The sequence below is a fragment of the Erpetoichthys calabaricus genome, chromosome 7 (assembly GCF_900747795.2).
Source record: "Erpetoichthys calabaricus chromosome 7, fErpCal1.3, whole genome shotgun sequence".
NCBI lineage: Eukaryota > Metazoa > Chordata > Cladistia > Polypteriformes > Polypteridae > Erpetoichthys > Erpetoichthys calabaricus.
In genome coordinates this window covers 37,537,806-37,550,917 of record NC_041400.2, presented here as the reverse complement: position 1 = coordinate 37,550,917, position 13,112 = coordinate 37,537,806, and the positions used below count along the sequence as shown (strand labels likewise).

The 13,112-nt window shown below is 37.3% G+C and overlaps 1 protein-coding gene across 2 annotated transcripts in view; it reads left to right on the top strand.

The window, feature by feature from the left end:
• The window catches only part of wdr36 (WD repeat domain 36), a 101,398-nt gene extending 88,615 nt beyond the window's left edge, over positions 1-12,783 (top strand). For both annotated transcript variants that reach the window (XM_051929594.1, XM_028804827.2), the window contains one exon: positions 12,305-12,783. In XM_051929594.1, coding sequence (XP_051785554.1) covers positions 12,305-12,454 — 150 coding nt within the window. In that variant the 3' untranslated portion in view covers positions 12,455-12,783. The remainder of the gene's footprint in view (positions 1-12,304) is intronic.
• The last annotated feature ends 329 nt before the right edge of the window (positions 12,784-13,112 follow it).

Here is a 13,112-nt window from a genome sequence, read left to right as displayed (position 1 = left end):
TGTTATAGGCACGCAGGACCCCTGTGAATCCGAAAATCTGTGAATATGTTTTGGGCCCATGATTACTGTATAGTTAAGTTTATTGCACTAAATAAGATGCATGAAGTTTCAAGACTGTAAGACTGGCTGCAGAAGCAAAGATGGCTGGTGCCCCCAGACAAAGTGTGTAGTTAGGCAGTTCTTTAATGAACTGTAACTTTTTACAAAATTTAATTCATTATAATAAATTTGTGTGCATATTTCTGGTAGTAAACTACAAATATGATTAATATTACAAATACACTTATCACAAAACAATTAACACTCGTGACAGTCTAGTTTCATAGATGCAGATGATGGTGCTGTAGTTATGAAATGAAATCCCCTGTGAACAGCCTCCTGAAAGTTTTGTTGTACCATGATGCATTCCCAGAAGAAGACAAAAATCACTCAAACAAGTGGGCACAGGGCAAGAACATAATGTACATCTAGAGAAAACTGTATTCTAGGTGGTATAATTGTATTCCAATTGTGCAGTAAACAAAAAATTGTAAATTGTGTATAAAACTGCCCCCCCCCCAACTAACCCCCCCCCCCCCCCAACCCCGGATAGTCCGTGGGAAAATTTGCATCTAATAAAGTGGTCCTTGCTGTCAAAAAGGTTGGGGACCACTGCAGTACAGGATACAAAATATAAACTGACACAGCCAGACCATCTCCCAGCAAACTTGTGTTTTATGATGTCACGCACATACATACAGTATTTATCAACTCTGACAGCTATAGGGTAAACCTGTCATATAAATATTTGTTCAGAAGGAAAAAATAAGACTTTATTTTCTGAATTAGTTAAAATTGTAATATTCATTTTTGAGAATCCTAGGCATGTGTGTAATTATTAAATCTGCCAGCGTTTTTGTCTCAGTATTGAAATCTTTCTACTTTGATTAACTTGATCTGCTAAGGCAGTGGTCCCCAACCTTTTTGACAGCAAGGACCACTTTATATTAGATGCAAATTTTTCCATGGACCGGTCGGGGGGGTTGGTTGGGGGGGTAGTTTTATACACAATTTACATAACATTTCTATTATTATTAAAGTTATTAAGCAGTTCGCATACGTTTGCAACCCGAGATTTTTCTTCTTTTTTTGCATATAACAAAGACATATGCTTTACATTTGCCATTCCAACAGATTGCACATCACAAACATTAACACTGCTATCTTTTTTTTGTGTCTGCCGTTTCTATAGGAGGGTGACAATGAGTTAAATCCCAATGGATGTTTTTCAAATGTTGACAAGCAATAAGCAAAAGGAATCACTGAAAACCACAGAAAACAAAAACAGCAAAAAAAAAACAAAAAAAATGTACGAGGAAAGTTCGAAGGAAGAGATTTTTTTACAATGTTTCTGTTTGGGGATCGTTGTGCAAACGTGCACAACTGAGCTGCGACTACAGATCTAACTGCTCTGTGGATGATTCATTCAGGCATTTCAAGGTCACTTCGTTGTAATGAAAGCATCTGCTGAATGTACTTCGTAGCAACGCGATTTCTATAGACTCGTGTCATATGGGGAAACTGTCGGGACCATAAAAATACTTTGTTGTAATACTCTCTCACCTCGGTCTCTCTCCTCTCTGCACCGCTGCAAAGCCCCGCCCGCCAAGCGTTCTGAAAAGTCTGAGTGAGTTGCCGTTGCCAGCAGTTCTCTCGCGGCCCGGCTGTCAGACGGCTGCAGCCCAGTAGTGGGCCGCGGACCGGGGGTTGGGGACCCCTGTGCTAAGGAACTCAAACACAAGTAATGTGTCCCGTTGTATTGTTTCAGTTCATTTTTTTATTTTATTCCCCAGAATATAATCTTCATTCCTACAGTGTACACCAGGGATTAATATTTCCTAGCTGATTTTTAATGCCATTAAACCAGGGACCCATATGTGCAGGATCCACACTGAGATTTTGAAATGTATGAATTATGTGTTGTACTTATATTAATTCTGCCATTTCCTGTGTACAGCAAAGATCCATTTTCTCTTAAACGCGTGTTTCCACTTATGAGCCCAGTATGCCATACAATAACTATAAATACAGTATATCATAATGGTGACTGGCAGCACCCCCTTAGACTTTAAAGTGAAGGCTTTCTGAGCTCTGTCCACTTATTAAAATTGTTTCCAACTATTTTAAGAAGGATGTTGACTTTAATGACATCAAGGTGTCTCCAGTTCAATCCACTGAAATATTCTTGATAGCAAAATGTATACATCTGGATTGATTTTCTAAATTGTATAAAGTTTGCCCTGTTGTTATTCTACATCAACATGCAGCATTATGTTTGAGATTTGTGATATGGTGTAATAGTTGTTGCTTCTGAGTTAATTATGGCTTTCCATTCAGCTCTTTCTCCTCTTTGCAGTACTCTTTTTTTATGAGGTGTGTATTGCTTTTTCAAGAAGTGTTCTCTTCATAGTCAAGTCCTCACTATTTTTATGAGTTCTTATTAGAGGCTGCCCCCTGTTTCGTGTCCTGCAGGTGTGTGTTCTAATGGGTTAAGATCAGGCTTCCTTGTTTATTCATAATCATTTTCTTTCAAAATAATAGGAGGATGTATTTCCTTTATTTTTAAAAGGTAAAATTTAAGTAGATAACATAACTGATCGAATATCTATTTTGTCAGTTCCTCCTTTCTGGCATTGAAAATGAAAACCAGTTTCAGCACACTTTAATTCATTTGTAGAATAATAAATTTAGTAGTTTAAGGGGCTAAGTTCTCAGCTAATGCTAAAAGATTTAATGCCAAGTCGTCATCATAAATATACAATCAGTTGTATTAACTTTAGTACAAAATACATCATTTAGTACTACTTAATGAAAATGAGAATTTGAAATTTATGAAATGGTAAAAAAATGCAACCACAGTAAACTAATGATATATTTCAGAAAGAAATGTGTATGCTAAGGTATATTTTTGTGTTTCTATTCTTATGCATCTTTTTAATGTGAAAGTCTTAACCTGGGTTTAAAAAATGTTTCAGAAACATGCTGAGCAATGTGTCCATGAATTGTTAACCAGGGAAATCAGGAAAATGTTTTCGTCATTTATTTAAACTTGGAGTTGAAGTAAAAATGAAAAGTTTTTATCTGTGGTGACCAACATTTTTAAGTGTGTAATGCAAACTTTATGTACTGTGGGGATTATTAATACTCTTTATTGAACTTTGGCAAGCCGTGTCTTGTTTTTGCATTTTGATAATCTGTTCCAAGCTAAGCAGCTTGTTCTTTTTCATTGATGTTCTGGGACTGCATTAATATATTTTGTCACAAGATGGCAGCAAAGTTGTATCTTGAGCTTTTGCTTACGGTTGACTCGCTTTCATTGCATTTCCTGTTTTGGACAAGTCAGGACAGTGGATTGTGTGCAAACTGTACTAACAACTGCACAAATATTTTTTTATCAACAAATAATATACTTTAGGCAATTTACATGTAAATTTCCTTTACAAGTAACACTCTTAACTGCTGTGCCACATTTTGTAAACCTGATATAATTTTTGTTCTGCACTAGACAAGAGCTGTTGCTTTTACATTTGTAGATTTGTACATTTGCAGAGCACCTGTAGAAAATGAAAATGGATCCACAGGACTGAACTTAAGAACCACTGGGCTGCACTGTATGGGGGTGTTCTGTGTGCCTATATATTGTGATCACAGTATTCTTTCACGTTTTCACTTTTTTTGTAAAAATTCTTATTTAAATCTCAGTGCATGGTAATATTAATATATTAAAAACAAGAATTAAAAACTGTAAAGTCAATTATCCATTGAAATTCTAAAAAAATAAGATAAAATTACTCTAGGTGCCAAATTACTTTTGCCAAATAATACATGTTTGTAAATGGAAAACCAATAAACAAACGCAACAAAAACTTTAAAGATTTTGGGGAAAGATTCTAGAAGCAATATAGAAAGTCTCTGCATCAGTGCTTTACTAGCATAAGTCATAAGTAGTAATGAGAAAACCCTGCTGACTTTGCTTTGCCTGGTGTTCAGGTAAATGTTAAATAATCGGGAACTTCCCTGAATTTTTCAAAATAAATTGAAGTTAATAAGGAAGGAGGAACAGAGCTAATTTTGAGAGTATAATAATGGTGCAGTGGTCTTTAAAGTTTGGAAATGGAAATGTCTGTTAATTGTGTTGGACTGATTATTGTGACCAAAAATGTGACCTGACTTGTGAGGCAGCAGTGCCAACCACTTCACCACCGTGCCTCCATAAGAAAAAATTGATAGAATTAAATATTAGTACAGTAAAATTTCTTGCAGACAGTGGCCTGCAGTAAGCATAAATTCACCAAGACTTGCTCCACACAGATATGATAACAGGTATTCATCTCTCATGACCTGAAAAGTTGTTGTTTTTTTTTTTCTGTGACACTTTTTCTTGTTCATTTACACTGCTACCTTATAAGCACAACACACACATGGATTCTTCACTTCTTCCTGTTTGCATCAACTGCACAGCAATCTGGGAAATACTATTAAAGAGGTAGGCTCATGTATTGTGCACAGGTCACACACAATTCCAAACAAAAAGACATTATACTTAAGATACACATACACCAACACATTTCCAGTTGTCTTTTGCTACATTGACTGTTAAAGGTCTGATATTACGCTGGCCTCACAGAGCATCATGGGATGCTGGGGGGGGGAGTTTATCTAAGTCGGCCACACAACGAATTTCCAGGAAATTATTCAGAGAGCAAGGTCGCCAGCAAACACAGCATATTCTTTTTGAGAAATTGTTTGGCAAATGTCGCTGATCAACACCAATTATAACCCATCCACTTGTCTATTCATTCATTTTCTAACCTGTCTAATCTATTATACGATCATGGGAGGCTGGGGCCTATCCCTGTAGTGTTGTGTAACAGGAATGTACCCCACGCTCCTCCACTTCCATGGAGTACCAGTATATTGCAGAGAACATAATGGTTAATTACACTTGCATTCGTTAATTGTATGAAACAGTGGGAGAAAATGCAAATATGATGATTCAACATTTAATCTTAAGCTCTTGGAGGTTCGAGTTCATGATAACTAATACACTTTTCTTTCCATTGGTAAAAACCCGTTGGGCTTGAATAAACACCATCACATGTTTTAAAGCAGAAAGTATTAATACCAAACATATGTACAAGAGCAGATTAAAATGTAATAACATGTAATGATAACGGCCAGTGTGTTAATATAATTTATCTATATAATTTACTCCAAGTATGAAAATCTTAATATTAGTAGTTAAACGTGAAAAAATATTTCAATGAAATGTTATACTCCCCTTCTCAGTGGAAATGTGGTGATTCTGGCTAAATAATGACACTGAATTATTTCCTGCAATTTTTCTAAAATTGAAACAATGTAACAGATATCTGCCAGTCCGAGAAGGAAGAACATACAGATGAAGCAGATATACTACATTTATTACAAAAAATATCATCAAACAAATTAAATCTAAGCATACAAAAGACAATAGAATTTATGAGTTCATTTTGGTGTATTATTATTTTAAAGGTAATGTCTTTGTGTATGGACTTGCATGTTAATTGTGTAGTAAGTGAGCCTGTTCCTTAAAGAGTGTTGCCCAGAAATGAGATGTGTGGTTCAATCTGATTGGTGAATTGATGCCAGCTCCAGCCTCCCTCAACTTTGCATTGGATTAAGTAGGTGTGACAAAATAATGTAGCAGACCCCCGTGACCCTGTGTTCGGATTCAGCAGGTTGGACAATGGATGGATGGATGGACAAAATAATGTACCGTATAGACTCATGTATAAGTCGGGTGTTGACACCTGAAAAATCAATCATAAAATCAGACCCCGACTTATACGCCCGTTCAGAAATGCGACACTTCATTTTTTTTTTAACATCTTGCCTACTCCAATCTCACATCAGTTTCTCAGATGTATCAAATTTTGTTGCAGCAGCGCAGTTACCAATTTCTTTCACCACTTCAACGACGTTTAATTTAAAACCAGCTTCATATTTTCTTCTGATCGAACGCTCCATCGTAGATAAGGGATGTGGGTGTGAGATACAAAAACACAAAACAGTGCAAACGTTGCTTCGGAAATAGTTCATGTATTACCGTGTAGTCACGTAGGCACAATACATTGAAATAAAAGGCAGTGTGCTCCGTGGTTACTCTCTCAGGTGGGTGTTAGCGTATCATAATCTCTTGGACCAACAGCGTGAGTTTTCCACATTCGACTTACACAACCAACATTATAAAATACCAGAAATTATACAGTAAAATCAAGTCCCGACTTATCCGCAGGAGAACTTCTCTGCGAGTATATACGATATGCATGTGCAAAGTCTCTGATTTGAAGCAGGTCAAGAGAAATGGAAACATTAATGTCTTGTGCTGCATTTGCTCAGCAGCAGCGTGAGTGAGTAAGAAGGAAGAACTCCACTTTCATTAGCTCAGGCCAGAGAGGTGAATACCTCCTGTCATATCCATTTGAGTAGCAGAGCGTTAAAAATATATACTGACAGATAAGGAGGTGTGTTTCAGTCCGTAAAGAATATACTGATTCATTAAACTGGTATGTAGTGAGACTGTCAACATTTTTGATGGTATCTTGATATGATTTTTGGTCCTCTATACTCCGCTCTTTCTATAGTTTTTGGTTTGTGTGTCACAAGTATGTTCTGAGTAAACACCAGAAGTAGAGAAAAAAAAAATGTTTGATCTGTCTAGTAAAGATTGTGATGCCTGGTGCTTTCTGGATGTTGCCTTAATTTGACACTTTATCATGCTGCTGGCCCTGTGTTCAGATGTTGGTATGATGGCAACTTGATCCATCTTCACATAGATTATTAAGTAAAAGGTCTAGTTCTTGGTTACCATATTTATCAACACATAACACAGTTTTTTTTATTGAATTATAGGTAAATGTGCTTAAGTTCAGCGCAAAAATGTGCAAACTGTTGATTACTAATGAACAAATCTTGTTGTTAAGTGAATGAGAAATCGCAGCCTTTAATGGTTACTGGTCCTTCTGTTTTCACGCATTCTGGTGCAGCAGACAGGGACAATTTTTGTGCCACACATCAGTGTTTGTTGAGCAGTTTCCTGCCTTGCTCCTAATGTTATGTGATAGGTTCCAGCCCTCCCAACCCATCTGAATTGCATTAACTGAGAACATTATGTTGTAACACCTTTGAATCCTAAGGTAATCTGTCTTCAACCTACTAATGCTAGGGTTTCTTGTAGGTATGATGTGATATTTTGTACATCTTCTTTTTTTTTTAATCAGTTGCATTATTGTTACTATTAAGAGTTGCTTGGTTTCTTTTATTATGTACAGTATTAATCTTTTCTCTTATGATTATCATTCAATAACAAAGAAATTAATTCCACATAAAGAAGAAGAAGAAGATAAAGCTGCTAATTTTGAAACATCAAGCTTTCAAGGATTTGAGAAGTAAATATAGGATTTGATATTTATTATCTTTTGCTGAAACTCAAATGCTTTCTGTTTCAGTGATCATAAATGTGTAATTTTCCCTTTTACGTATAGAAATTCAACAGTCCCAGACTTTTACATACCACAGAAGTAGCTGTCTATCTATAATACTCAAATATAACCTTTAAATCATATCAGTTAAATTTTACGTTGCATTTACTGATAATAAAAACAATTCTGCATTAATATATCGCTAACTTGGTCTAGAAAAACAGTTTTGCATGAATATAACTTCCTGAAGAGATTCACCCATTTCTTTTTTTAGATAGAATAGTTATGCAATCCAGAAGTGTGATGTACCAAGGAAATGCCACCAATAAACTAGATAATTATATTAAGCAAAAAATACAAGAAATGTAATGCAAATTCTTTAAATGGTAAAACAATCAGAAGAGCAAAACACAGTCAAGTAAACATCAGTGACCAGTCCTCTTATTCTGACGTAAACTTGAATTTAGGCAAACTGTCACTGAGTGCTAGAAGGCTCCAAAAAAGACATCTAGTTATTTCTTCTAGTTTGTTATTCAAAGGCCTTTCATTTTCTCTTGCTAGTTGGACCAAAGCAAATGATTGTGTAGTGCAGGGGTCTCCAGCTCACTTTGTGGATGACTGTAGTGGCTGTAGGATTTCTTTCAAGCCACTTTCTTAATGAGTAGCCAATTACTGCTGCTAATGAGACATACTTTGTGCTGCCAAGCGATATAATTTGGTAAAGCATTATGTATCATTAACAGAAAGAATTGTACAGACTTATACACAACGAAGCCATTGTGACCCTTCCCGAACTGAGTTTAAAGCACAAGCATTAAAGGAAGTTTTATTTTTTAAATGCTACTTCTTACCTCATGTAGTTTGTAGTGGTAGTCGGGGAAAAAATTTTAGTCTTGTGCTTTCATGGAGAAAAGGCATCATAATATTTCTGATAGAATGGTACCCAATAGTGATCAATGCTAGACAATGACAAATGATGTTTTTGTAGCACCTTGTATAATAATACATTTTGCTAGAACAGGTTATATTGTAGTTAAATAAGGTGGTGTATGAGCTCTTTGAAATATAAAAAAATATATATTTTGTAACTCATTATGGCCTTGTCAGTGAATATAATGTATGAGGTAGAACAAATGTCAGTGGTAGACAGGAATTGAGTACAGCATAGCATGCCTGTCCTTCATACTACAGCACTGAAGAAATCCCTACTTTACCCACAACTTTGGCTCAGTCTCCCGTCAACAACATCTTCAGAGGTGCTGAATGTTATTGCCAGTACTTAGTGCAGGAATCAAGTTGCTAGTCTGTAAGACAAATAGTGCCATAATGCATAATAAAACATAATAGAATGTGGTGGAGGATGAAATGCACCACAATATACATCATGACATAATTATAGTAATATAAGCTAGCTTTCAATCCCATTTTAAAACCGCTGTGCTTTGATAGCATGTTTAGTGTCTGGTTTTTTTTTTGCAAGACATAAAAAATTCTTTTAATGTATAATTTTCCTCATTTAATTGTGACATAAAGCTCTGCTGCCAGCTTTCTGATACCTATGTGCCTCTTGGAGATGCACAACATCGTAAAGCACCTTATGGCTTAATAAGCTTTTTATCCTTTAAACTCTTCTGGACATCCAGAGCCTTTTATAACTTTATAAGTTTCAAGGTAAAGAAGTTCTGCTTAGTAATCATGCCATTAAAAAGTGGTGGTGTTTTACTTGCTGATTAGCATATGCAAGTAAGAATTTTACTCTACTGTGTACAAGTCTTTAGAGACCTAGTGCTTTCTGTCTTGCTATACGCTTGTGAGACATGGACGTTATCCAGTGATCTGAGATGAAGACTGGACTCTTTTGGTACTGTGACTCTTCAGAACATCCTTGGGTACCGCCGCTTTGGCTTTGTGTCGAATGAGTGGTTGCTCATGGAGTCCTGAATGGCACATTACCTGCATTGTGAGGAAGCGTCAGTTACAGCACTACGGCCATGTGGTGTGATTCCCCGAGGGTGATCTGGCTTGCAGAATCCACATTGTTGAGGACCCGAGCAGCTGGACCAGGCCAAGGGGACACCTGCGGCAGATAAATGGTCATTTCTGGAGGGTGGGACTGGACCGTTTGTCTGCCTGGTGTGTTGCCAACCAGGATCTCGAGCTGTTTCATTGTGTGGAGGGTGTGGCAACATCCTGTACCAGTGCATGCTCCTCAACCTGACCTGACCTGACCTGTAAATGTGACAGTAATGACCCTATAATGTTCTAAACCCATAAATCCTCATGTGGTATAGCGGGTCCACAGTTTTTAAAATACATAATCACCGCGCTCGCAGCTTGGTGAGGGGGCGTGGTGGTAGTGTGGCTGAAGCGGTTCTCATGGCGATTTGCAGTGTGCGTATTTCTCACCTAAGTGCACAGGTGAGACATCGTCTGCATCCGTGATTGTTCCTGGGGCTGCTAATTTGCCACAGCTGCCATGCCCTCTTGATAAATAGAAGTGCGAGTCGTTAAGGGAGAAAAAGAAAAGGAAGAGTCACGAACGGAGGTGGCAGGAGAAAGCAGGAAGTAATAGAGAGAGAGAGAGAGCGCCAGTGTGGGAGAGCGAGTGAGCGAGTGCAGGCTCGCATGCAGCTGTGCAGGAAGCCTGGGTGTTGGGCCGACACCCGGGAGTAGTAGTAGTGGTCGCTCCCGCTGAGTGATCATGTAGCGGGAGTGACCAGTGATGAAAAGCGGATGACTCTCCGCAGAAGGCAGTGGGAGTCAGGACTTGGGACGTGGTGTCCCCAGTGTGAGAGCCCTGGTCGCTGGGGAATCCCAAGTCGCTGTTTGGAGGATCCTACCGGAGCCAGGAGTCGGTGAGGCAAACCGAACAGGCAGAGCAGGTCAGCTGCAGCCAGGGTGGCTCCTCTATTAAGAAGCCCAAACGGGAAGCAGGGGAGTCGCCAGCAGTAGTAGAAGGATGCACCGGATTTTTAAAAGGACAGCTTTCTGTATGGTGTTAAACTCGTTGTTTTTAAGAAGACCTTTTTGTATTCTTTTTAACCGCCACGTTTCATGTTTGTTTTTATGGATTATTTATTTAATGAAGACTTTTTTTTTTTGAGTCACTGCACTTTATTTATTTGAACACTGTTTTGTTGTGGTGTTTTAATAAAAGCACTTGACACTTTTGCACCATCCCCTTGCTATGTTGTTGCCTCACTGCTTAGCTCATCGGTAACAGTACCAACGGTGTCGGGTTAAGGGCTCCCGGACAGCAGATGGGAGTATGCCGCAAACCCGCATCGTCACACCTCAATTGACTTTATTTTTCTTCTGTTGCTATTGGGTGCGTTAGTTTAGCATCAAATCGTAGCACTTTTAAGTTGAAGTTTCTAGTGCTTAAATTTTCATTTGCTATTACTTCTTAACTCTTTGATTTCTGGTTTTCCAATCAGCTTTATAGTATGTACAGTCATCTTAGTGAAGGATATCTACTCAATAAACAATAATAACTTACCTTTTTGCACATTCAGACTTTTTCAAGTTAATGGGAAGGCATGAGCACTAGTGTTTCAGCTGGTCTGTATTTACCGCACTTTGTGTTCCCTTGTCCATGTCTTCCTTCCACCCTCCTTGTACTTGATCCTGTGTGTACTTATATGTACTGATATACACTGAACATTTTGGCATTTGTATTGTTAGCTTTTATTTTTCTAGCTTTATTCCTGTAGCTTAAAGGAATTCTTCACCAAAAATTATTTTATTATGTACGTGTGTTGTTATTTGCGGCATGTAGTTTGTAGTAGTGGCTGAGAATTTTTTTTGTCATATTTTCATGCAAAACAAAGATGACATAGTTTGTGTTCTCATAGAAGTCTGGGGCAACAACAGCAAACAATATTAAAAAGTCAATAAAAAATCTCACATTACTCGTGTCACATCAGCCTCATTTCATTTTGTTTTTTTGCTAACATTTTTTAAATAAACCATCTCTAGAAAACGCTCAGTTGAACTAAAAAGGAACATGCTTAGATGCAAACAGGAATTTGAATTCTCCCCACATTCATTGGTCACAAGTCCTGCCCAATAGCAGCTTAGAGAGAAGCACCTGAAAACGCAAGAAGAGAATGTGCTGCACTTAATCTGCAATGCTTCAACAAGCAGAAGGTCAGTTCACTCGTGGAACTTCACAGACTGCCACTAAATAGTCCTGAGGTACTCCAGTTATTCTTCACCGCTATGAACACGAATGTAAACACAGGAGGTGGACTTACAGTTCACATGCTCGTTCGGTGTGAGTGAATTCCATTTTTGTTGATGAGAGCATTTTTATTTAACAATACTTAAGTAAAATTACATGTGTTTGGTATGTTGTGAGCATACAACTGGACGAATTGGCATGTGCATTATGTAACACGAGTAACATGAGATTTTTTTCCGTGGACCTTGTTGATATTGTCTGCTGTTGTCCAGTGTCGGTCACCACACACAACTATTAGATCAGAAACTAAATGTCCGTTCTGCATAAAATCGTGAGATTAAAAATGTTTCTCATTCATCAATACAAACAACTAGGAGTATGTAACTTGTAAAGGAATATAATCTTTGGATTGAGTATTCCTTTAGGTAAAGAAAAATATTTGGATGAGCAAATTAGGCAAGCAGAGCACTGGATCAAGCATATCTGTCTTGTGTACAGAGAGAAGCAAAAACTTAACTTCATATTTTACAAATAAATATTTTTATTTGAAGTCACAAAACTCCTAACAATCTATATGCTCTTTTCTCTTTGTCTCAACCCCTGTCTGTCCCCACTACAGTTGCACCTGAAGTTGATTTCTGAGGAGCCAGAACTAATGAAAGAAGCTACAAAAGTAATGGAGAAACTGGAAGAAACTTGGACAGATGTACAAACCATGTTCAACCAGAGTTTGTGTTTGTTAACATACCTAAAAAGTGCTTTGTTGTGACTTCCATTACATTCATATTTTATTGCTTGGACTTTTGAGGCCCTTTCAGGCTTAAATAAACTTTCAGTTCGGGTTAAAGCAGAGATGCCAATGACTATTTGATTACAAGTAGTAACCAATTTCTTGGCGTCATCTGTGAAATCAGTAACAGTCTGGATCTTGACTAAGAAGATCAGCAAACTATAATAATTTAATATTGCAGCAGTTTAAGGTTTAATGAAAGAGATTGCATTCTTATAATGTAAGTACAAGTTTCTTAATGCTTATATGCAGTGTCATTCCTGAAAAATTAACATGAAATATTTCTTCATAAGCCATCATCAGTCTTTTTATTAAAGAGGTTGTTTTTCATAATAATGGCTGCTTTGTTTTTCATGAACTGCGTTATTTTAGGCACATTTACATGTAATGTGAAAAGAACCTCCTGTTGTTGTCATTATGTCTGCTGTCTGTTTGTCTGCATGAAACAACTTGGCTACCAGTGAGCTGATGTTGTTGAAATCTGATACACTTACTCCTCATAAAATTTGTCAGGAACACTCAATTTTCATTAAGATATCTCAGATAGAGCGTGCTGTACAAATTAAACTCTCATTTTAAAAGCATTACAGAATATTCTAAATCATCCCATATTCTCGAGGAATATAAATCACAATTA